The 23,256-nt window shown below is 36.1% G+C and overlaps 3 protein-coding genes across 3 annotated transcripts; 1 reads left to right on the forward strand and 2 right to left on the reverse strand.

Annotated features, from left to right (window-relative positions):
- Positions 1-19: 19 nt before the first annotated feature.
- On the reverse strand, positions 20-3,009 carry LOC129747847 (ER lumen protein-retaining receptor). Its single transcript, XM_055742208.1, has 2 exons — positions 2,063-3,009; positions 20-1,976 (listed from the first exon to the last, which is right to left on the reverse strand). Exon 1 carries the CDS (start codon positions 2,731-2,733, stop codon positions 2,095-2,097), a length of 639 nt encoding a protein of 212 aa, XP_055598183.1. The 5' UTR covers positions 2,734-3,009; the 3' UTR covers positions 20-1,976; positions 2,063-2,094.
- A 2,208-nt stretch (positions 3,010-5,217) lies between these two features.
- Positions 5,218-6,630, reverse strand: LOC129748950 (ER lumen protein-retaining receptor 3-like). The gene is given in 2 exon segments (XM_055743765.1): positions 5,218-6,287; positions 6,349-6,630. A coding segment is annotated over 1 exon segment (657 nt). The 5' UTR covers positions 6,349-6,630; the 3' UTR covers positions 5,218-5,630.
- A 4,910-nt stretch (positions 6,631-11,540) lies between these two features.
- LOC129749427 (2-oxo-4-hydroxy-4-carboxy-5-ureidoimidazoline decarboxylase-like) lies at positions 11,541-12,389 on the forward strand. Its single transcript, XM_055744402.1, has 3 exons — positions 11,541-11,673; positions 11,741-12,079; positions 12,147-12,389. Coding segments are annotated over exons 1-3 (522 nt in total). The 5' UTR covers positions 11,541-11,671; the 3' UTR covers positions 12,328-12,389.
- Positions 12,390-23,256: the final 10,867 nt, after the last annotated feature.

The following is a 23,256-nucleotide window of genomic DNA, read 5'->3' on the forward strand; positions in this document are numbered from 1 at the left end:
CGGAAAAATAATTCAACGCTTTCTACATTTTTATGTATATTTGTGTATCTTATTGTTTTACCATTATTCTTAGTTCCTCTAATTTACCAGTAGCAGTAAAAGTTTAGATTAGGAATAGAAGAATATAAGAGCTTTTAGTTAGCATTCCTTTTAGTTTGTTTTTGTAGTGTTAATTTTATATTAATCTTTGCAGCATGAACAGAGAAAAATACAAACCATGCCGTCTCGTTGATTTCGCTTTCGCCGTTTATAGCGAATAAAATCTTGGCATTTCTTTCGGCCTTACATTTCTAAACAAACTACTACAAATTAAAGTTAAACATTTCGAAAGTACTAAGAATAAAAAGAGCTACAATTCAAATAAGAATCTTCACCATTAGCCAATCAGACACTAGGTATTTGTGCCATCACCGTCCAAGGTGATGCACAGCAGAAAAATGCAATCCTCCGGGAAAACGACGCTCTAAATTTAAACAAAAAGTCGCTAGTAAAAAGCATTGCTATCAACTGGAACAGTGGCACAATATTGGCCAGCGGTTTCTTCCGAGAAATAGCGATCAAAACATACAATGTTGTTTATAATCTACCTCAGCGTCACATTACATTCCTCACTCTTTTTTCTATTTTTTGTATATATGTAGCATATGTTTTCTTTTTGGTTCTTCGAGGTCTCTGAGGAAGAACGTGACCGCAAATGCTGTCCGTTTGCTATTATTTAGTACGCCCGCTATAACAGCTTTTTCTCGAACAAAATACATTAGTTTTTTTGCAACTGTATTTACTACTGTAACGCATAATTGTCCCCTGTGTAATGAATCTTAATCTAATCTTCAGGGGACAGCTAGGCATTGAAGGGGAGTAGAACTGTTTAAATAGGTGTTTTATTATGACTGTTGGTTTGCTGATCAAATTTTAACTCTTTAAATAGTTGTCACTCCAGAACTGCTCTCCCGATTGACCGCGAAAGTCTTCGCAATTTTCTTTGATGAATGTAATCAATTTTGATCAACTAAAAGTCGATTAGATGATACTCAGCTAATTGATTGAATTTTTTTTTCTGAGTATTTTGTTCAAATACCAGGCGTTTAAATTTTTGAATAAAACTTATGATAGAAAAAAACAGAGTTGTTTTGTGAATTTCCAACGCATTTACACAAATTGCTTCAGGAATGCAGATCTCTAAATTTGTCATATTTCCTTAGTACACCTTTGTTCGCGACCTCTATTGAACTAGTAAAATTTAACCGTACAGTTTCAAGTCGAACTCAAATATTGATTCTCTGAACTAATAAAACACCTATTTCATTTAATTACATTTAAGTGCAATAGATTATCGAGCGTCTCGATAGCTACTGTTATTATTCGGAAATCATCTTCTAAAAACAATGAAGATGCATTAAACGATCGAAAAAAAAATCCATTTCAAAACTGTGTTCGTTGATGCATGATGTTTCTACTGCTATTTGACGCGGGTTTGAAAAATTTAACTTGATCTGTCGATTGTTTGGATACAATATTGATAATACTAAACGCTAGCGTTTATTTACTTCTGCTGGTTTTCTTTTAAATCTAAGAGACACGTACGTGCATCATTCGGTTCAACCGTTGGTTTATTGTAATCAAACATAAATTGTATCAACTCCATCCCACGATTCGTTAAGTTATTAGATAAGGTTCTTTTTTATTGACTTTCTTCTCGTTTATTGGAAAAAAATTGTAATTATAAGAACATTTTCCATCATTTTTTTCTGTTCGCAGTACGCTTCTACAAACTACTAATGCTTGATTTTGTTTAGACTTTAATCTGTTGCAATTCTACCAGAATCTCCCCATTGCTCAATCATATCTGAACTCGCTCGTATCCACATCTGCTCAATCGATTACAACTTCTGAAATGTTTCTTATACGGCGCCTCCGCTTGGATTTCTATGTTTTGTTGGTGTGGATTACGGTTCCATTGATTCGGAGGATTTAACCTAAATGAATAATGCATGTAATTGTTTGTTTTGTTACTCGTTTTTTGTTTTTGTGTATGTTGTGTGAGAGAAAGTCTTGATCCTACCTCTTCAGATTACTACGCCAGGTGGACACAATTTACGCCGGCAGCTGCAGCTTCTTTCCCTTCAGTACCTTGGTGATGTAGAGATAGAAGAAATCGCAATACAGGATCGTTTGGATGGCTCCGGCAAAGATCGCAATCAAGTCATAGTGTCCCTCGGCATAGTACCGATAGATCCAGTTCAGCAAGTACAACGCACGGTACGATCCCAGGGCAAACAGATAGTGGCTGGTAATGCTCTCGGCTTCGCCTGTTTTGCTAACCAAGAACAGTTGCGGCAGGATGGCCACCGCTTCTAGGTAAATCGAAAAGGTCCACAAAACTTCCAGCGGTGTGAAACTGGCGTTTATCAACAGGGACAAGATGAAGCACGGGACTAGCAGGAACTCGATACGGAACGAATCGTGATTGTGGTCGTAGGTGGCCTTAAACTTCACGTACATCAGATACAGGGTGGCAACTGAGGAGCTGATGAAGACCAACTTCATACAGGTGTTGTACACACTGATGAATGTCGTGACCAGATCCAGATAGCGACTGATGTAGACAACGGTAAACAGGATCTGTGATTTGCCGGAAATGCCGGCGCATGATCGCGACTTCCATATTTTTATCAGCAGTAAAATTATTGCCAAAAGATGTGACAAGTCACCGGCCAATCGGAAAATATTCATCGTCAGCAAAGTTTTCAACTTACAGCACCCAAAATTAAATTAGCCAACTGCACCAAACCGGAAACAATTTCCGACACAAAAAAATCTCACAAACGGGCTGCAAATTATCCTCGTCTTTTGCCAAATTCCACGGACAACCAGCGGCCCCGAAATTGTTCGGGAAGAGAAAATTTTCCAGAGCTTCCACGGAAAACCGGATCGACTGACGTGTAAACACTCTTAATTCTTTTCCACCCGCAATCAAGATGGCACTTTTGATTCGTGCGATCTCTGTCCGGCCAATGCGCTGGATGCTTCTTCGGGAAAACGAGACAGGAAGCAGACAGTTGTCAAAATTTTGACAGCAAGTTCCAAAATGCGTTTACGTGTCAGCCGAGAACATGGCCACGGCGTCCATTGAAGACGAACTTTTAAAAAAATTGGCAATCCAATTTTCATAAAAATTACTGTTGTTTTTGCTTACTGAAGCATTTATTATTAACGTACTTAATTAAAGTTTTCACTTTATTTGGGAATGTTTTACCAATTTTGCTTCAATTCTTGATAAGTGCAAAATATCTTTCCGTTTCGCCGTAGATGGAAGCACCTAAGAAGGTTCGTTTCATTGCTACTGCAACGGTCATGGAATTGTGCGTTTCATTAAGCAGCACACTGCATTTGTACTACCTACCTACCTAAGGGTCCAGCGCCGATTGACCGGCGCATAGGGCTGAGATATAAGATCTCCACTGCTGGCGATCCGGAGCCAGCGTCTTCACTTGCTGCCAGCCAAGGTTCTCGTCAACTGTGCGGATTTCAGCGGCTAGACTTCGCCGCCACGAGCTTTTGGGCCTGCCTCTTCTTCGATGCCCATCTGGATTCCAGTCAAGCGCCTCTCTGCAAATCTCGTTTTCATCTCTTCGCAGCGTGTACACTGCATTTGTAGCGCTTTGACAATTCAAAGAGCATGCTGCAGTCAATGGAAAATATCAGAAATTTGGGATTTCGGTAGCTCCTATTTTACAAACATGTAATCTAGGCATCTAAAACGAAACAATAGAGGAGAGTGGGGTAACGTGGGCCACTCTCAATACCTCAGATGTGTGTTGAGATGAAAATCTCAATCCAACTGTCATCGCCGTCGCTTTGCGAAGGCATATTTTTCTATGTTGTTGCTTAAATACGCTTTATATGCTTCTTTTCTGTATCAAGCTTGAAAAAAATTTACTTACATAACTAAACAAGCACCCCTTAATTGCATCGATGGGGAACCTGAAGTTCATAACAAAAATCTGCTCATACGCCTTGGATCTTAGTTTTGTCATGTTCTTTCACGTGGAAAAGGAATTTTTGATGAAACATCAATAAGTCACACAAACGCAACCAATTTGCAAATCATAGCTTGTGGGGAATCGTGGGTCACATTTTGTGGGGTACGTTGGGTCACCTATATTTTTATTTTTTTATACACATTTAGTAGTTAAAATACCTTTTTCCTCTCTGTAAAGTTTTTTTTATACTAAATTACGTGTGATGAAAAATATTTTTTCCTTCCTATATAAAGAATTTTGCCGAAACGTTCGCGAATCAGGAGCGGGATTATGGAACTCGAAACAATCGAGTTTCGTTCGATTCGACCAACTTTGGCATTACCGATCTCGATTCGAATGGAACGTTTCGCGATGATCTACTACCCGATTTACTCGAAATCTAGTACTTTAAAATTTAGAACTCGAACGAGATTCGTCATACTGATTCTAGTTCGATTCGAGTTCAACTCGAAACGGGTAACTCGAATCGAATAGGATTCATAATTTCACCCCAGGTTTTCGAAACTTTTCGATCATACACAACGATCAAACACTCTTTTTAAATTCCTCAGCTGAAATTACTTTAAAATAACGAAATGAATTTTGAAATTACAGTTTTGGGTCAACTCATAAACTTTGCATGCTATTTGGTCAATTTTGATGTGGTGGCCCACGATTCCCCGCCATTTTTCAAAATCCAAAAAATATTGCTTTTTTTAAAACAGTCAGAACTTGGGGAAAATAACATATTAAAAAATTAAAAAAATTGCTTTATGATACATAAGAAATGTAAAAAACCATACCATTTGTTTTTTTTTCATTTTATCTTTTATAATAAAGAAATTATGGAACATAGAAAAAAGAGGTTCATGATTCCCCACTCTCCCATACTGAATTTGATTCAAAACATTCTTTTGTTGAAACGAACTTCTTTCGCTATTATGATTTTGATGAAAAATAATGACTTTTGAAAAATTTATTGTTGATCTAAATAACATCAAGTCACCATCCCGGTTAAGCAGTTTTTGAAACATGTGTAATGAAAAAACGAAGTCAGATATTTTCTTTCGTCACTTTCTTTTCAGATACATCTCAAAACTGTTCTACTTTAACTAAAAACATTAAGTGGAATGAGAAAAATGTACGCTTTTTAAAACAACTAACTTTATTTGCGGATGTTTAACGGACCCTTTTACCACTGCTTTTACCGCCCACTTGACTTATTCAAGTACCGATAATGTTTTCTTAAGAAAAACCAATCTCACAAGACAACAACGGTTTTTTTAGTATTTTCCTTGTAAGCAGCATGTTAAAACTATACTTTGGATCTTCAGAGGATGCATTTTGTGATTTTTATCTCGCAAATTTAGAACTCTTTTAAAAAAAAAAAGTGCGTTGGCTGACAAAATCATGGTTCCTGTTCCTGGCAAACAGCCTGCTTTTAGCGATCATAAAACATCGTTTTCTAGCATAATAAAACTAAATACTACCTACTTATTAATTAGACATTACATGCGACCAGACGCTCATCCTCTAGCCACAGATCAAAACATACTGGAGCTAGAGCCTCCATGTGTTCCATGCAAGCTGGTTAATTAAAGACGTTATTTATATTATCACATTATGTATAGCCCATCGTTGCCGGCATCGCATCATGTGGATCCGCGCAAATAGCAGCGAAAAAATAGCGATCTGTATGAAGCTCGCGTACATAGAGGTAGCATCGTATGATGTTCGGTTCAAGTAATGATAAGCACCAGCGATTACGAAGATAATTGGCTTCAGAACAAGCAAAGCCAGGTAGCACACCGTGTAATGATCGACGGCATTGATTCAGCATATTAAATCCAGTTGAGGAACAATGGCGACAGCTTCGAGGAGCACGGAAAATGTCCACAGGATATCCTGAGGGTTGCATGGGCTTTCTGCGTAGAACAACGCTAGCACAAAGCAGGGTACGACGAGGAACTCGTTGTACAAGGTATCATGGTCCTGATCGTAGGTCTTTCGGCAAGGCCCATAGATGAGGTACACCGTTAGATAATTCATTGCAATGAAAGTGATCTTTAACATGAGCTCTGTGTGACTGTTGCTGTATTCAGGTGAAAGGAGATGAAGGTAACGCAGAGTTGACAGAAAAGCGTAAAGGATTTGTGTTTTTCCGGATATGTTAGCACAAGATTTCGATCGCAGAATTTTGGCCAGCAAAATCAGGAAAGCTGCAGCGTGAAGCACATTGTCGGTGATAAAAAATGCTTCAAGCATCTGGAAAGTAAAAAAAAAATGTACCTTTGGCACTTTTAGTTTAAAAAGTGAATCAAATTACCTTTACAAGAAACGATACTTCCCATGCGAGGCTGAAGATGGACTAAAGTTTGCTTATTAAATAGAATCAACGATTTAGGTGCTACAGTCTAGCGGTTAGCTCTGAGCTAGAAATGAAAAACTCGTGCTAAAGGTGATGCATTGTAGCTCAAGAATCGGTGCATGTATTTTTAGTTAGAGCACACTAAAACGAGTTACTACTTAGAACTTAGAAGAAGCATTGCCCCCATTGCACATTGCACATTTAATGATTGTCGGTAACAGTTCATTTGATGGATGATTAACAACTAAGATTTCGAACTATTATGCGTAGTATAGCACACATTGATTCTGTTTCAGAAGCAATGTGTGATACTGGTGGTTAAAGTTTGTTTCTTTCTTTCCTCTTCGTTAGAAAAAATATTGTTTCAACTTTTTTTTTTGGAATGCTCATTTAGATGCAATTTCCATAAGCGAATCTCATCATTTCGGAATATGAAAAGAAAATATTGAAAATTACAAACCATTTTTAAGAATTGGATTTAAATTTTATACTTTAAATTCTTATCCAGAATTGGAACCAATTATGTGTCATAATGAGGAAACAGTTCCATCCTTCGCAATTTGGAAGATTTTGGACGTCTTGAATTCGAATTATTCATAAGTTTTTCTCAATCAGATCTTCTTCTAGTGTGCATGTGCAAATTTTGAAATTGACCAAGCTTGAGTAAAATCGATCATGGATAACAGATGAACCAACAAACCTACAAAAAAAAAAAACTGATGTTGAATATAATTATTTTTCTCCATCCAATCAAGGATTCAGATTTTGTCTAGATATTCTAGATTCTGAGATACGTGGCTTTAAAAAAATGTGATTCAACAATTTTTATAAATTAAAAAAAATACATTACAACTATTTCTGAGACTGCGTCATTGAGTATTTGATATTAAAGATTTCAACTCATTTAAGAACTTTGTTGAAGACTGCAATACGATTGTACTTATTGTATCAGAAATATCTTAGATTCAATTTGGGTTAAAATTTCCTAAAATGTCTTCTAAATTTCCGTATTATGCGGAATTGGGAAATATAAACTGTATGAAAAGTTCTTTAACATTATTCTCAGAATTAAAAATAACTCGCGGTCTTGGGGAAAGTTCATCACTGAACCTTTAATTTTCAAAACTTTGTAATGTTCTACAGTTTTGTACAAAAAAATGCACAAATTGATTTAATGATTTTTTTAAGTTATCTCGAAAACATTCTTTGCAACTTGGAAAAATGTAAATTTTGTTTCCTTGTGTTATTGAAGAAAGATATATGTAGGTATATTGAAAACCAAAAATTCGGAATTCAAATAAGAGATTTTTGGTTGAGCGTGCTGATACAAATTTCTCTTTTTGTTTCATGATTCATAGTACTTATAATCTGGAATTCAGATTCAAAAATCGTCCTCAAATTCTGAATTCAGTTTTTGAACTCAGGTTGAAAATGCAGGATTCAGATATGAGGATTCAGATATGGAATTAAAACTAAAACTTCATTTTCAGCTCGACGTGAAGTTTTATTAAAGATGAAAATTTCATCAGGGCTTTAGTTTGCAGGAGATCACAGTTTCAAAATCTTGATTCCTGATTGAAAATTAAAATGATTCCTAATTGACAATTAAAATTTTATATCCTCTCGGAGTCAATTTAGCAGCACAATCCAGAAGAAATCTCAAATATAGTATAAAATTTGGATGTATTTTGAGGATTTCGTTCTATCTATAAGGTTTTAACTTTTAAAGATATTCACAGGATTCTAATTATGAACTAAATTAATAAGGAAAATTTTGTATTGTTCATAGTACTTGTTCTTAATCTTCAAGCAGAAATTCAGCTGAAAATATATTATATTGATTTGTTAAGTATTTAACATTATTTATATTGCGGACTCTTCAAAAACAAAGTATTAAACTAAAATCTTAAATTTTAATCGAGTTTACAAGAGGCAGGGTGGGTGGGTCGAGTTTCCATTTTCAAATTCCCAGTTTTTTAGATCGAGATCTTATGAGCTTCCCAGTTTTAAAATTCAAAAATGCATATGTTTATCAGGATTTTTTAATCAAAATAAGACATTTTTTCAATGTTAAACGTAAGGTTATTCAGATAACGATGATGTTTGTTGGAATTTCTACAGAAAATAATTTAAGTAGGTTTAAATGCAAAGGATTGAGAAAATAATTTATGGCTTTAGAATCAGAGAGATGAGGTGCCAAAATCATCAATTTTGATTTAAGTACATATACCAATCGATTTTTCATATCTCAATCTACATCTGATGAAAAACTTAGATTTTTATTTGAAATTCTTTTCAACACATTTTGGATTGATGTTCTTATTGAAAATTATTTTATTGCATATCGAATTTGACTGTTGAGCTCAAATTTCTGAATTCTAAAATCCACGATTAATTTCGGGTAAAATACGGATCTTTGAATCAAAACTTAACATTTAATTTTGGATTTAAAATTCGAATCTTAATTTATATTTCTAATGCTTAGCTCCAGTTGAGATTGCTATTGATTGATTTCCTAATTTAAATTTTTTTTCTCTGCAATTTTGAGAACAGAATCCGTTAAATTCTATTTCTATTAATATTTTTTACATCCTGAGTTCTGGGTGTTTTAAAAACACCTTCAGATTTTTTCAGACAACTCTCAGAGTTACTCAAAATACTAGAATTAAAAATGTGTTTAAAAATTTTAACAGCGATTTTCTCGAAACATGCAATGTGGCTCATACGACCTAATCAAAACAAACTCTAGAAATAACAATTTTTATTATTTTTTCTGTATCTGTGTTTTAGGAATATTTATTTCAAGTTATAAAAGAAGACTGCTTAGAAATTATCTTGGAGCAAATTTCTAGTTCAGAATAAGAAACATTATTTTGAAAAAATTATCAATGAATTACCGAAAATATCATTGATTCGAGTTTCTTTTGCCCAAATTTTCCCATGGAATTTAGATCTCGATTTAATATCGCTTTTGAGAAAAAAATATGATGATATAAACGAAATTTCGAATTCAATAGGTTCATTGAGTGGAAAAATGATCCATAAGGTTTTTCCCGGTTTCGATTTGAAATTCCAGGTTCTTTCCCGGTTCCATTTTCAATTCCCGGCTTTTTCCCGGTTTGCTGGCCACCGAGATAATAAATCTGATTTGCACCGCAAATTCAATCTTTTACTTTTGTTTCAAAAACATATTTGATACATTTTTACCAATGCTTATAACGGTTATGCGTCTGGTTAAATTAGCTTTATAGTTTGCTTATCTAATTAACCCTCATCCGCACTAGATTTCGTTACCCTTATCAGACTTAGGAGTGTCAATTTGACACTCCAAGCTAAAATCGTTATAACTCTTTTTGTATCTAACCGATTACAACGAAACTTATATCACTAGGAACCTTGTAATGTCAGTAATTTATGTTTGGAACATTATATACAGCTAAAGCTACTAGTTTTCTCGTTTGTCAGCAGGAAAGAAGAAAAATCAGAAAAAACATGCCCCAGAAAAAATATTGCAGCTTATGCACTACACACTACACACTGGTCTACATAATGAAGTGAAGAAATATTTTTTTAATTTTTTTTAATGAAAGGGTAAAAAAAAGTTCAAAAAAGTGGTCAGAAAAACCAACTTTTCATTCGATTGACTGTAAAGACTGTTTGAGGGGTGGTAAAGTTTTTGGAAAAACATGACTACAAAATTTATTTCAATTCTAACACAGCGTAAATTGTTGCACCTCATTAAATGTAGATTATATTACTTTCCAATAGATATACTTTTGATTGGTTCAAACAAAGTAAAAGTACTGAAAATCCGGGTACAACCTGACGGTGAACTACAAAAACATATGAAATTTCAATTTGTAAAAAAATCGCGCAAAGTAGCCAACTTTGAAAAATTCCAGTAAATTCAATTTTTGTTGCATCAAAAATCTGAATACAACAAAATGTTAGAATAACAATAAATTTTGTAGTCATATTTTTCCAAAAACTCTACCACCGCTCAAACAGTTTTTTCTAGCAATCGAATAAAAAGTAGGTTTTTCAGACCACTTTTTTTTTAACTTTTTGTGACTCTTTCAATAAAAAAAAATTTTAAAAAATATTTCTTGGCTTCATGATGTAGACATTAACTTCAGCTTTCAGATGACACTCTAAGTCGGAAAAGGGAGTTTTTTGTCCAGGCTTCCAGGGTTCGTCCATAAATAAAATAAAGATGCAATATTGAAGAACTTTTGAATTCATTTAGGGTCCCCAAAGAAATTTTTGTTTTTCGAAGCTTCTGAAAAAAGTTACAAGCATTCAAACTTGCAATAGTGTCAAATTGACACTCTAATGCGAATGAAGGTTAAATATATATTTCTCAAAATGAAGCTTTTAAAATCCCCTATTTATTTTTTAAATTTTATAAAACATGCTAACTTCTAAGTCATATTTTTGAAAACTGGGATTCTAAATTAACTACTAATGTAGAATAACTTAAACCTGAATAATTAGATCGAACCTACAAGTTTTTGACTTTACTTAATGAATGCATTGTTCAAGCAAAAATATTATAGGAAAAATTGTGTCACCAAAACGCACAACCAAATCAAAAAAATCCATGCCTATAGATAATATTGAAAGTAAATTAAATTTGAAAATTCATAAGCTTACAAATTTTACTTCAACTTTTTGAATGACAATCAACTTGTACTACGTTGGAATACTTTGTTGTCTTTTCTTCCTCGTAACCTGATAACACAAATTTTGATAATGCACTTGTGAAAACGATGCTTTTTTTGAGTCATTTGAATCCTGCTTAATCCAGTAAGTTATCATTTTAGAAGATGGAGCAGGAGAAGAAATATAAAAAACGCTGTTTAATCAATGAAAAACAAAACCTCATACGAGCATTCTAGAATGCCACTATGTATGCTCATAACTCAGTCACTGTAAAACTCAAACAAATTTGCGTTTTTTTTTTTTTTGCACTCTCGTAGATTGATGCTGTTTGGATTTTTTTTTTTTTCTCGAATGGACCCGAAATGTAAGAAAAACAAAATCATTTCTCTTCGACTCAAACAACAGTTCTTTGAGCAACGACTCTTGTTGTTTGGCGGCTACCTACTGCTGATAAAAAAAAAGACGCATTTGTTTCTGCTGCGAGAGTTTCAAAATCCAGTCACTCAAGTGCTCCAGCGACGAAATCAAGTGTCTCTCAGCGTTTCTGTTGGTGCGTGTTTTGTTTCTGCTTTCCTAGAATTGAGTTTGTAATTTTATGTCTTAAGTGCCTTAACGAACCATGTAAGTTGCATTATACTAACAAAAATAAATTGTTGCTCTGAAAAATGCATTGTAAAAATTGTTTAAGGCTTACTAAACTGACTTTAGAGCAATTGAATGCGCTATCTCCAAGCGAGTTCCACGATGTTTTCAAGAACGTGGTAGAGTCTTGGCCAGAGGCAGCAATTTTTTGCTCGGCTGTGCTGCCATTTAAGAGCATCGATTCGCTGTGTGATACCTTCGATCGCTATCTGGACAAGCTGCAGGATGAAACCAAATGTCGAATCATGCGGCAGTATCCGGATTTGGCTGGTAAACTGCTGGATAGCCACGAACTGACTAGTGATTCAAGCTTCGAACATTCGTGCGCAGGGTTGGATAGATTGTCAGACGAACGAAAGCAACGGCTAAACGATTTTAATGAAAGGTTGCACTTGATTGAAGTGTCATATTTAAACGGAATTGTTCCAACTAATCAAGCTTTCAAATTTCAGGTATAAAGCAAAATTCGGGTTTCCTTTTGTGATATGCGTGCGTGAAGCTGGTAAATTTGAAATTATCTTCAAAGCCGTTACGGAAAGGATAAACCACGATCCCGACAAAGAGCTACTGACTGGGATAGAGGAAGTGAAGAAAATCTGCAGATTGCGTATTTTGCAGCTGGTGCAGAAATAAATTTCGAATTTTGTAAAAAGTGTATCGAATATAAAGTTATGGAATGTTTTAATTGCCCACATATCACTGATGACCAGCTCCCCCTATAAAGCAATAATGCAATTTAATTAGGACAAGGTGACCAAGATGTCAAGATAAAATTCCAGCTATTTTCGATGGAGATTTAATTTTTTTTCTTGTTAAAAATATTTATACCCAAATAAAAACGTTAAAACATCGATTACCTATACATGTATCGTAGAAAAACATTTTACAAATTTCAAATTTGAACATGAGCGTAGACTTCTTTTTTTCTAGTTAACCCTAAATTCGCCCTTTAGTGTCAATATGAAGCTAATGGGGATTTTTTTTTATCTGACAATTTGGCCAGGGGTCATCAGATCTTTTTCAAAATTGAAAATTTGGCTCATTTTTACAACTTAAAAGATCATGTATTTTTTTCAAATTTCTAACATTTTTATTTTTTGAGTTAGCCTCGGTTAGATTTTTTTGTAAATAAAAAATAACCATATTTCAAAGCTCTGTTATTTTTTAACGGAAATTATAAAAAAGCAAATCAAAATGCATTGAAATTTCATCAGCTTTCCAAATAAAACACTTGAAAAAATTAATTAATGACCTTCAACGTAAAAAGTTGTAAACAAGTTTTCAATGGCGTCTAAAAGTACCGTCTGCTTCACCGAATATTTTGCTAAAAATACCATTGCATAGCTCAATTTATGATGCAACTTTCATCTGAAGACTTAAAAGTGGGCCAACTACTTCTTGAAGAGTTATGAAAGAAATAATGACGATAGATCTCTTTTTTTGATTCGATAACAAAAAATGGTCGAACAACTGCACTCACATATGGAGGTAGCGTGCACTTCTAACAACATGGAAACAAAAGAACTTATCAAAGCAGCTAGAAAACACTATTTTTCGTGCTCTGTAAAGTATTTGCAGCAAAACTGACTTTAAATTTTAGACGCCATTTAGAACTTGTTTACATTTTTTCAAGTTGAAGGTCATAAATAATTTTTTTTTCAAGTATTTTATTTAAAAAGCTGATAAAATTTCAATGCGTTTTGATGTGCTATTTTATAATTTCCGTTGAAAAATAACAGAGTTATGTAGCTTTGAATTATGGTTATTTTTTATTTACAAAAAAAAAACTAACCGAGTCTAACTCGAAAAATAAAAATGTTTGAGATCTGAAAAAACACTTGTGTTACTAAGTCGTAAAAATGAATCAAATTTTTGATTTTGGGGAAAATCTGAAGACCCCCGGCGCAAACCCGTCAGATAATAAAAAATCCCCTAATGGAAGTTTGAAGACTTGTAACTTTCTTCGGGTGCATCCAAACAATACGATTTCTTCGGGGGTCCTCAATGAATTTTCGAAATCTTTAATTCTGCATCATTACTTTTTTGGCTTTCTTACAGAATGTGATTTTTTGCCCGGTCGGACACAATCTCATGTGTTTGACCCGTCCGTGTTTCAATGTGGGTAGGGATGCGATGGGTTTCTTCATCGCTTCCTATCAACATTGAAACGGCGCGCGGCAAAGAATCACGCAAGTAGTTCAAAAGCTGTTCACAAAACAAAAGCCCTGCTCACATTTTCACCAACTATTCAATTTCTTCTACCCAAAGCGCTCTAGCTTTGATCTTTCCACCTATAATACTTTCATGTTCTTTCTAAATATTCTACCTTGAATTTTCACACCTCGCCGAAATGCCAAAAAATTAAATAAGAATATATTGAGTTTAGGAATTTTTGCTTTCGATTTTGTTTAATAATAATCTTTTTTATAGATTAATCATATATAATTCAGAAATAAAGAATCCATTATGTTTCCAAGGAATATTTATACTCTGTAAGAAAGCCTCCAATCCACTGTTTTTTTTTATTTACATAGTAATCCGTCTCACGACATAATTTGACGAACATAATTCCTAAAATTCACTCGGTCCATGGCAACCGTTTTCCAATTCCTCGGGCACCCCACGTTCGCCAGATCACGCTCCACTTGGTCTAACCACCTCGCTCGTTGCGCCCCGCTCGTCTTGTTCTTACCGGATTCGTAGCGAACACCTGTTTTGCAGGACAGTCAATTCAATCATTCTATTGAGGATGGCTATCGAACGAGTCTTTGCTGGAGCTCTAGCAGGAGGCACAGAGGTTGTCGACAAAATACCGGTCGGAATTAAACAGAGGTCGGTTTTTCAAAGCTGGAAAGTTCCAGGAACCAATTTGTGCATAATACTGCAGGCTGCCAACACCCGAATCTATCCAACACTGCTGTCATATAGAATGTGCTCGTGATATAGTTCGCTTATTTTTCATTTTTTTTGCATGTTATTAGTAGTGTTTTTAAAATATCGCTCCGAAAAGAAATTTTAAAACTGAAAAAGAATATCTGTGCTGTGTTTTTATCGTGTATCCAGCTTCATATGAGTGAAATTCTGAAATCTGAAGTGCAGTTTCGATTCCTGAGCCACTAAATATATGGGGGCTTGTGCTACGCCCCCCGAACACTTTCAGAAATTCGAAAGAGACCATGAGCCTTTCAAGAAAATTGAGCGGAAAGATTCCTCGTTCAAGATAAGTACATGATTATTCTTTTTGCCATTTAATACCATTTCTATAAATGAATAATCAAATATTGAAATTTAATAACCTTCGTAGCGTAGCTCAAAATATTTTTCCAGGAAATATTTCACCGTCAGTATTGTGTTCAAGCTTGTACATAAGTCGCGATACAAGTTGAAAGCTTCTCCGATACAAGTAAGAGCTCAGCAGGGTCCTGCTCGAAAAGCTCTAATCGTTCTTTGCACAACTTGCATCAAATGTGGAATACAATATTGAACTGCTAATGCGATATGGTAAATCTGAATGTAGAGACATCTTAACTTCGGATTTCGAAACTTAAAATTAAATAATTATGTGAAAAAATTTCATGCACCAATAAGCTTATGGTAATTCTATGATCAATGACGACAGAAGGTGAATTGTGGTGTGTGTTTGTGTGTGTGTGTGTGTGTGTGTGTGTGTGTGTGAGATTTTTTTATTAACCCTGATAAAAAAAACCATATAAAAAAACCACATTGTGGTGTTTCATGTTGAACTCCAAAAACTCTTATTCCCATGGCTACCGAAATGCACACTGTTCAAATTTCACTTAAAAGCATTACAAAAAGAGATTATTAGTTTATTTACATATGAATACAATCCACTCAAAAATGACTAAAGCAAAAGGCAAGTAGATTTTGTTTCCAAATCATATTACAATTCCAGTTTGTTTTTAGATACATATATTTGAAGCTTTAAATAAAACACATTACTAGGGCGGTTCGAATCTCCCGTTTTCTCTAATTCGACAAACTGAATTGATGAAGAATGAGTTAATTTTAATTGAATTAAGGGTTTAATAATTCATAGAATTCAATATAAAAGATGCTTCAAGCTTATAAGTATGATTCTATCTGGAGTGTGATAAGCATTTGTATTTTGACATGATCTTTTTTAAATTATATATCGAAAAGAAGATAATTTAAACTTCTTGAATAAAAACAAAGAATAACAAAAATTTGAACTTAACAAAACATTTATATTTTATTTTTTTTAATTTTATTTTTATCTTGTACAGTTATGTTTTTTATACGAATTTTGGTATAATCGGATTGAAAACCGGTAATATGGGTATTTTATTAAAGATTGCATTGGTGATAGGAGTAAAAAGTAATATTCAGATTATGTCGGCATGAATTTTAACGTGTTTTGAAAGTGGATGGTGAGGTGACAGGGCTCTAAGGTGAGAAACAAAAAAGCAGGATTCAGTGAAATCTTTGTTTTAACTTAAATGGAAAAAATACGCAAATCACAGCTTGTAAGAATTTTTTAATCACTTTGTAATTAAATGTTATTGTAGTGATAACAACATTGTTTATTATTATTTTTATCAAATTAAAAAACTATTTTCAATCATTAATAAAAGAATATTAGGTAGGCGATGAGGCTGGAACAAATATCAATTTCTTTTTATGTCAACACCCCCCCCCCCCCTCTTCGAAATTTCCAATAAAATTGAAGGGGGGAGGAATAAATAAAGTATAAAATATTATATGTAAATTAAAAAAAAAACAAATTTCCGAAAGATTCAAGACCAAAAAAAAACAAATTGTGGAAGATGGGAGTTATTTAATATTTTAAACAGCATTTTCAGAAGGTTAATTCACGCACAGTAGTATAATATTGTTAATTAAAACAGAATAATTGTCAATAACTACCGTAAGTTGGGATGAAAAGGGACAAAACGTCCTATGCTGGTTTAGTTATACATGCATATTAACTTTTATTTTTTCAGATACGTATCCTTTTGAAACAAAACATCATTTATAACTATTTTTATAATTCATATATATAATCGTATTATACAGGCTTTTTGAGTAATTTTCCTTACGGCCATATACTATCGTTTGGGGTAGGGATATTTTCAGAGGGAATGCATCTGGGGATAACCTGAAGAAACTATTGCAAGCGGAGTGGGTTGCCAACCATTGTACGTTTCTGAAGGTTGGATGCCTTCCTTCGACGAACCATCGGCCGTGGAAGCCCTAGAATTTAATTCGAAGGCCAAGCCACACAGACATAGGCAGGACCTTGCTACCGATGGGGGAACCATACATACATACAACACCTGTTTTGCAGGACAGTCGTCCGGCATTCGCGCAACATGTCCCGCCCAGCGTATCCGGCCAGCTTTCACCACCTTCTGGATACTGGGTTCGCCGTAGAGTCGCACGAGCTCGTGGTTCATCCTTCGCCTCCACACTCCGTTCTCCTGTACGCCGCCAAAGATGGTTCTTAACACTCGTCGCTCGAATACCCTGAGTGTACGCAGGTCCTCCTCGAGCAATATCCATGTCTCGTGTCCGTAGAGAACAACCGGTCTAATGAACTTCATATACAGGTTACACTTCGTGCGAGGGCTAAGTCTTCTCGACCGCAGTTCCTTGTGGAGTCCATAGTAGGCACGACTTCCGCTGATAATTCTCCTCCGGATCTCACGGCTGGTGTCATTGTCTGCGGTCACTAGTGAGCCGAGATAGACAAACTCTTCGACTATCTCCAGCTCGTCGCCGTCGATCGTGACCTTGTTATTACTGGACAAGCGGGTTCGTTCGGTCTCGGATCTGCAGGCCAGCATGTACTTCGTCTTGGACGTATTAATCATCAACCCAATGTCATCGGCAAAGCAGATAAGTTGATTTGATCTTTTGAAAATCGTACCCCGCATTTCGCCCACCGCTCGTCGAATAACACCTTCTAGCACCACGTTGAACATCATGCAGGATAGACCATCACCTTGTCGAAGACCCCTGCGCGATTCGAATGAACTCGACAATTCACCCGAAATCCGCACACAGCACTGCGTTCCATCCATCGTCGCCTTGATCAGTTTGATCAGCTTCCCGGAAAACCCGTTCTCGTCCATAATTTTACAGAGCTCGTTACGGTCGATCGTGTAGTATGCGGCATTGAAGTCGATGAATAGATGATGCGTAGGCACTTGGTGTTCACGGCATTTTTGGAGGATTTGCCGTAATGTGAATATCTGGTCCGTCGTTGACCGTCCCTCTATGAAGCCGTGGGAAGATGACTTCCCACGAATCTGTTTGCTTGTAGCGTTAGGCAGCGGAGTAGGATTCGGGACAACACTTTGTAGGCGGCATTGAGGACAGTGATCGCTCGGTAGTTCTCACAGTCCAATTTGTCGCCCTTCTTGTAGATGGGGCATATTACCCCATCCTTCAACCCCTCCGGTAGCTGTTCTATGTTCCAGATCCGGACTATTAACCGGTGTAGGTAATCGGCCAACTAGTCCGGGCCCATTTTGATGAGTTCAGCTGCGATGCCATCCTTCCCAGCCGACTTGTTTCTATTCAGCTGGCGAATGGCTTCCTTAACTTAACTCATTGTTGGTCCTCTACGTCGTTGGCTACGCCTGCGATGTACCTTCCCCCCACCGTCTTGATCTCCTGCATGTGCGCCGTTCAGGTGTTCATCAAAGTGCTGCTTCCACCTTTTGATCACCTTACGATTGTCCGTCAGGATGCTCCCGTCCTTATCCCGGCACATTTCGGCTTGCGGCACGAAGTCTTTGCGGGATGTGTTGAGTTTCTGATAAAACTTTCGTATTTCTTGGGAACGATGCAGCTGCTCCAGCTCCTCGAGCTCCTCCTCCTCCAGGCGGCGCTTTTTCCCCTGGAAAATTCGGACTCGCTGCCTCTTCCGCTGTCGGTGATTTTCCACACTTCGACAGGTGCCTCTTTGCACTACTGCCGCCCGCGTGGCATTCTCTTCGTCCATCACCCTCCTATTTACACTCCTCGTCGAACCTGTCGTTCCGTCGAGTTCGCTCCACATAACCGATGACGTTCTCCACAGCACTGTTGATGGCTGTCTTGATGGTATCCCAACAGTCCTCGAGAGGGGCTTCGTCAAGCTGGTCCTCTCCCGGCAGCGCTGCTTCGACCGATTGCGCGTAGTCTGCCGCGACCTCAGGTTGCTTCAGTCGTGTGATATTTAACCGAGGCGGACGCCGGTTTCGTGTGTTGTTCACTACGGAGAGTTTTGGGCGCATCTTCACCATCACCAGATAGTGGTCTGACTCGATGTAGGCGCCTCGACAGGATCTGACGTCGATGATGTCCGAGAAGTGCCGGCTGACAATCAAAACGTGTTCGATCTGTGATTGCGTTTGGAACGGTGATCTCCAGGTGTACTTGTGTGGGAGGCGGTGCTGGAAAAAGGTACTACGTACGGCCATTCGTTTGGAGGCGGTGAAATCAATGAGTCTGAGGCCGTTTTCGTTGGTCAGCTGGTGCGCACTGAACCTTCCAATTGTCGGTTTGAATTCCTCCTCCTGGCCGACCTGAGACATTCCTGTTTCGAGTTATTTATAGCGAAGGAACAAGTATCCCCAGGGATCAAATATCCTCATTCTCTCCTACCTAGTTTTTGGAGTATATAGGGACTAAAGGTTGTTGATTGTTCCTCCATTGACTACTAAGACGTGGCCGGCGCCGTTTTTGATCATTTTCAAGGAGAGAGCATGAATTTTATACATTTTGAATGAACTGCTAGTCTCAAGCACCATTATTTTGGCCCTTGAGCAAAATTGATGGCCACACCCAAAATTCAGCCTCTGTGCCAATGGCGTGTAGTCAATTTCATAGCATTATTGGTACAAGAAGATAACGCGACCGGCACTGATTCGATTTGCGCCCACCGGCATTAACCTCCCAGCGCAACCGAATTGCGTATGTCTGAATGAAACAAAATAAAAACGTTTTCGCGTCCCTCCCCATCGCATCATAAGCCGAAGAAGGATGGAAATAAATACCGGTCAACACCAGGCAGCCAGCGAACCGAGCACTGTGCGTGTGAATGTAGCAAAAGCAACAACAAAAACATCCTTCTAATTCAATCAACCGGCAAACACGGCTAAGCTGTGCGTGTGTATGTAGCAAAAGCAACAACAAAAACATACCTTCAATTCACAGGCAAACAACACCGGCCAAGCTGCCCGGCTTTAGCAGCTGTGTATATGTAGCGTGTGTATGTAATAGCAGGCAGTAAGCAAAGCACAGTTCTCATTCAATGGGTTTCCCGTTCCTTCACTCCCGTTCCCTTTCCCGTTTCCATCTTAAGGCAAAGGAATGCATTGAAAGGAGGCCAAACGCCGGGAAGCCGCTGTTGTACGTTTTTTGTGATTGATCAGTAACAGAAAGCCTATGACAAATATACCTCGTCCTGCATGAAGCTCGAATAGTACACTGGTTAGAATGTCGGACTGGCAAGACGATACAATTGGTGATGTGAGTTCGATTCTCACTACAGCGCTGTGGTTTTAATTTTTATTTTCTTGTTTCTGGGATGAATTATCCAATAGGAAGGAAATCGCATAAAATGTTTTTCTTGTTTCGCTTGAATGTAGTGGTCATCATTTTGGTTGGGAGCCGAGTCCTTATGCCAGTTACGGTTTTTCAAACATACCGTCTTCGGCACAGTGCACATTTCAGAGCATTATCGGCACAGAGATTTGCTAAAAAGGCATTGGATTTTTGCAACCTCTTCTATGGGTGCAGCATTGGCGAAGTAGATCTTGCTCTGCTTAGCCACGCCAGCAATCATAGAATCTAAAATGCGTGAGTTAAGCGAAGCCTCATTGAATATGTTATCTGATGTTTTTTTTCTTTAATTTGGGGCCGTTCAAATATTACGTAACGCAATTTTCGGTAATTTTCAACCTCCTCTCCCCCCTACGTAACACATTCTTATCCTATTTTCTATTAATAATTCTCAAACGTACCAAACTGCTATACCCCCTCCCCCCTAAACGCGTTACGTAATATTTGAACGGACCCTTTTTGAATCATGATCATTGAACATTTTAAATTCAATAATTTTAGGTGTACATGAGTAGTTATCAAGCTAAGCTAAGCTAATATACTGAGAAACAGATATTTTCAAAAAAAAAGTATGTTCTATGAAAATGATGATCAATTTAACGGAATTAAATTATTTTATTTTTATTTTTTTTTTTACCAAAAGTTTCGGGATAGCGGTTAAAACTTCTGTTGAACCCTCACATATGTATTTATGCATGTGCGGTTAGATTTATCAGGGTGGCCAACAAGTTTCCATTTTCAAATTCCCGGTTTTTTCCGGATTTTCCCGATTGAGATTTTATGTTTTCCCTGTTTCAAAATGCGCAAATAAATATGTTTATCAGGTTTTTTGACCGAAAATGAAGATATTTTTATGCAAATTGGACGTAAAAGTATGAGAGGACTTTTTTTTTAGTTTGATCTTGAAACTCAAAGATTATCCAGAATATAGTGATGATAATACGGTAAGAAAATAAATTTAGTTGTGTCATCCTTAATTGTTACCTTCTCTTTAGTTTTTCACACCATCTTCGTCTATAATAAAGGAAAATGGTTTATTTTTATTATTTAGATAAAATAAATTATAGTTTTGATATGATGCCATGTATAATACTTAAAAAAAAATTTAATTTCAATTTCTGACGCTCATTTTATTTTCGGAAAAAGATATCAAAATTTATGTTATAGCTTGACTACTGATTGATATTCTGATATTTTTTCCTTTAAAGCTCTTAAAATAGATTCCGATTAAATTTATTCATGCTAAGCAATCTGAAATTTTATTTTGATTTTCATATTGAATCATCTTTTTTATTGTATACCTTTTTATTTTATTTTAGAATGCGCTGAGTTCTAGATGTCTGAATCTATTTACCTAAATTCTGATAAATTCATCTAAATTATTAGTCTGAATTTTCAGTCTTATCCCAAATACAGTCCCCCCACAATCATTAGTCACTTAACGTATCATGAAACCACAAAATGTTCGTTCATTCGGGTGTTAGTGGACCAAACATCAAGCTTTGCTTGAATTTCAGTCATTAAACATTCCCTCTTTGATTTCAAACATGATTTTGTTTCCAATTTTGTTGAAATATAATATAATTTACCGAAACAATCAACGTTTTTCAAAACCACAATTATGGGTCAAAATTGAAGCTTGTAACAATTATTAGTCAAATTGCCCACAATTATTAGTCACATAGAAGCCCATGGCAACACCCGAATATCAACATGAAAATCAACAAGTTTCTGGCAAACATTCAGGGGCATGCTAGTATACGTTCAAGGGGCAATTGGGTTGAGCTAGCAACCAAGAAATGTTTTGTTTTGCTTGCGAAAAAGTGACCCATGATTGTGTGGAATTGGTGGATTCTGTAACAATTATGGGTCACTTTTATTTTGCTAAATATTATTGAATTTTCGCATATCATTCGCTCAGTTTTATTTGGAAAATGTAAACTCTTCTTTTGTGCTTATATGGGACCAATTCATGTTGTTGGAATCTTTGAAATACCCGCATAAAGGGCTTAACGGTTTAAGATGTCAACCTTATAACATTGGAATTTTATGCGATAGTTCCACAGCTTATAGTTCACCTTTGATAAAAAGTATTCAAACAGAAATTTTACTGTTATAAAAGGCACAAATAATATTTTTAATGCATTTTGATGATATTGTCGATTAACTAAAAATAATAATATGATATAATTTCTTTTGGTTTAGTAGATATCAGCAGTTTTAATGATCGGTGACTAATAATTGTGTGTGACCCATGATTGTGGGGGGACTGTATGCATGTTTTTATTCGATTTTTCAATTTGAAATCCTACTGGTTTAATTGAAAAATGTATACAGAAATCACACACCAATTCGGTAGTTTGTTACACCTTCTGCATTCTGTGCGTTTATTTATTAACCAAATAATATGATGTATCTTATTTTATTTTTTTTGTTTCCTGATTTTTTTCTGCATAGGAAAATTTCCGATTCTCAAAAGTTGAAATTTAAAGTTAATTTAGGAGCAAATATTTTCGAACCCAATAAGATAAGTACTTCGAGGTTATGTCGTTTGTCAAAAAAATGATGTTTAATTTTTGAACTTACGGTTTGATAGTTTTGGCAATTTTAAAGGTGTTTGTACACATAACACAAATAAAAAAAAATAGATTTTTTTTTAATATTTTACCAAACAAAAGAAAACTTGAAGTTTGGATATGAGTATTTTTGAATTTTGATAAAGGTACCGTAAGCTCAATTGAAAATAGCTGAAAATAATCTCTGTAAAAATAGCTATTCAGAAAACTAATTGACCGAGTTAGGATGAATAACGAGTTAGGATGAATAAAAGTCAGGCCTGACTGTGTATTGACAGTACACAATCCAACTGGCCTGCTGTGTTTAGGATAGTGTTGATCAAAAGTCGATCACGCTTCCTATACAGAGTAGTCTGTTGTACGGCAAAGGCGTACCACCACACTTTCAACACCT

Source organism: Uranotaenia lowii, chromosome 2, assembly GCF_029784155.1.
Source record: "Uranotaenia lowii strain MFRU-FL chromosome 2, ASM2978415v1, whole genome shotgun sequence".
Lineage (NCBI taxonomy): Eukaryota > Metazoa > Arthropoda > Insecta > Diptera > Culicidae > Uranotaenia > Uranotaenia lowii.

Bases quoted from the DNA above. Each gene is read 5' to 3' on its own strand.
- LOC129747847 (XM_055742208.1), bottom strand. From the start codon at position 2,733: ATGAATATTTTCCGATTGGCCGGTGACTTGTCACATCTTTTGGCAATA.
- LOC129749427 (XM_055744402.1), top strand. The intron at 12,080-12,146 runs GTTGCACTTGAT...TTCAAATTTCAG, and splicing joins CTAAACGATTTTAATGAAAG to GTATAAAGCAAAATTCGGGT.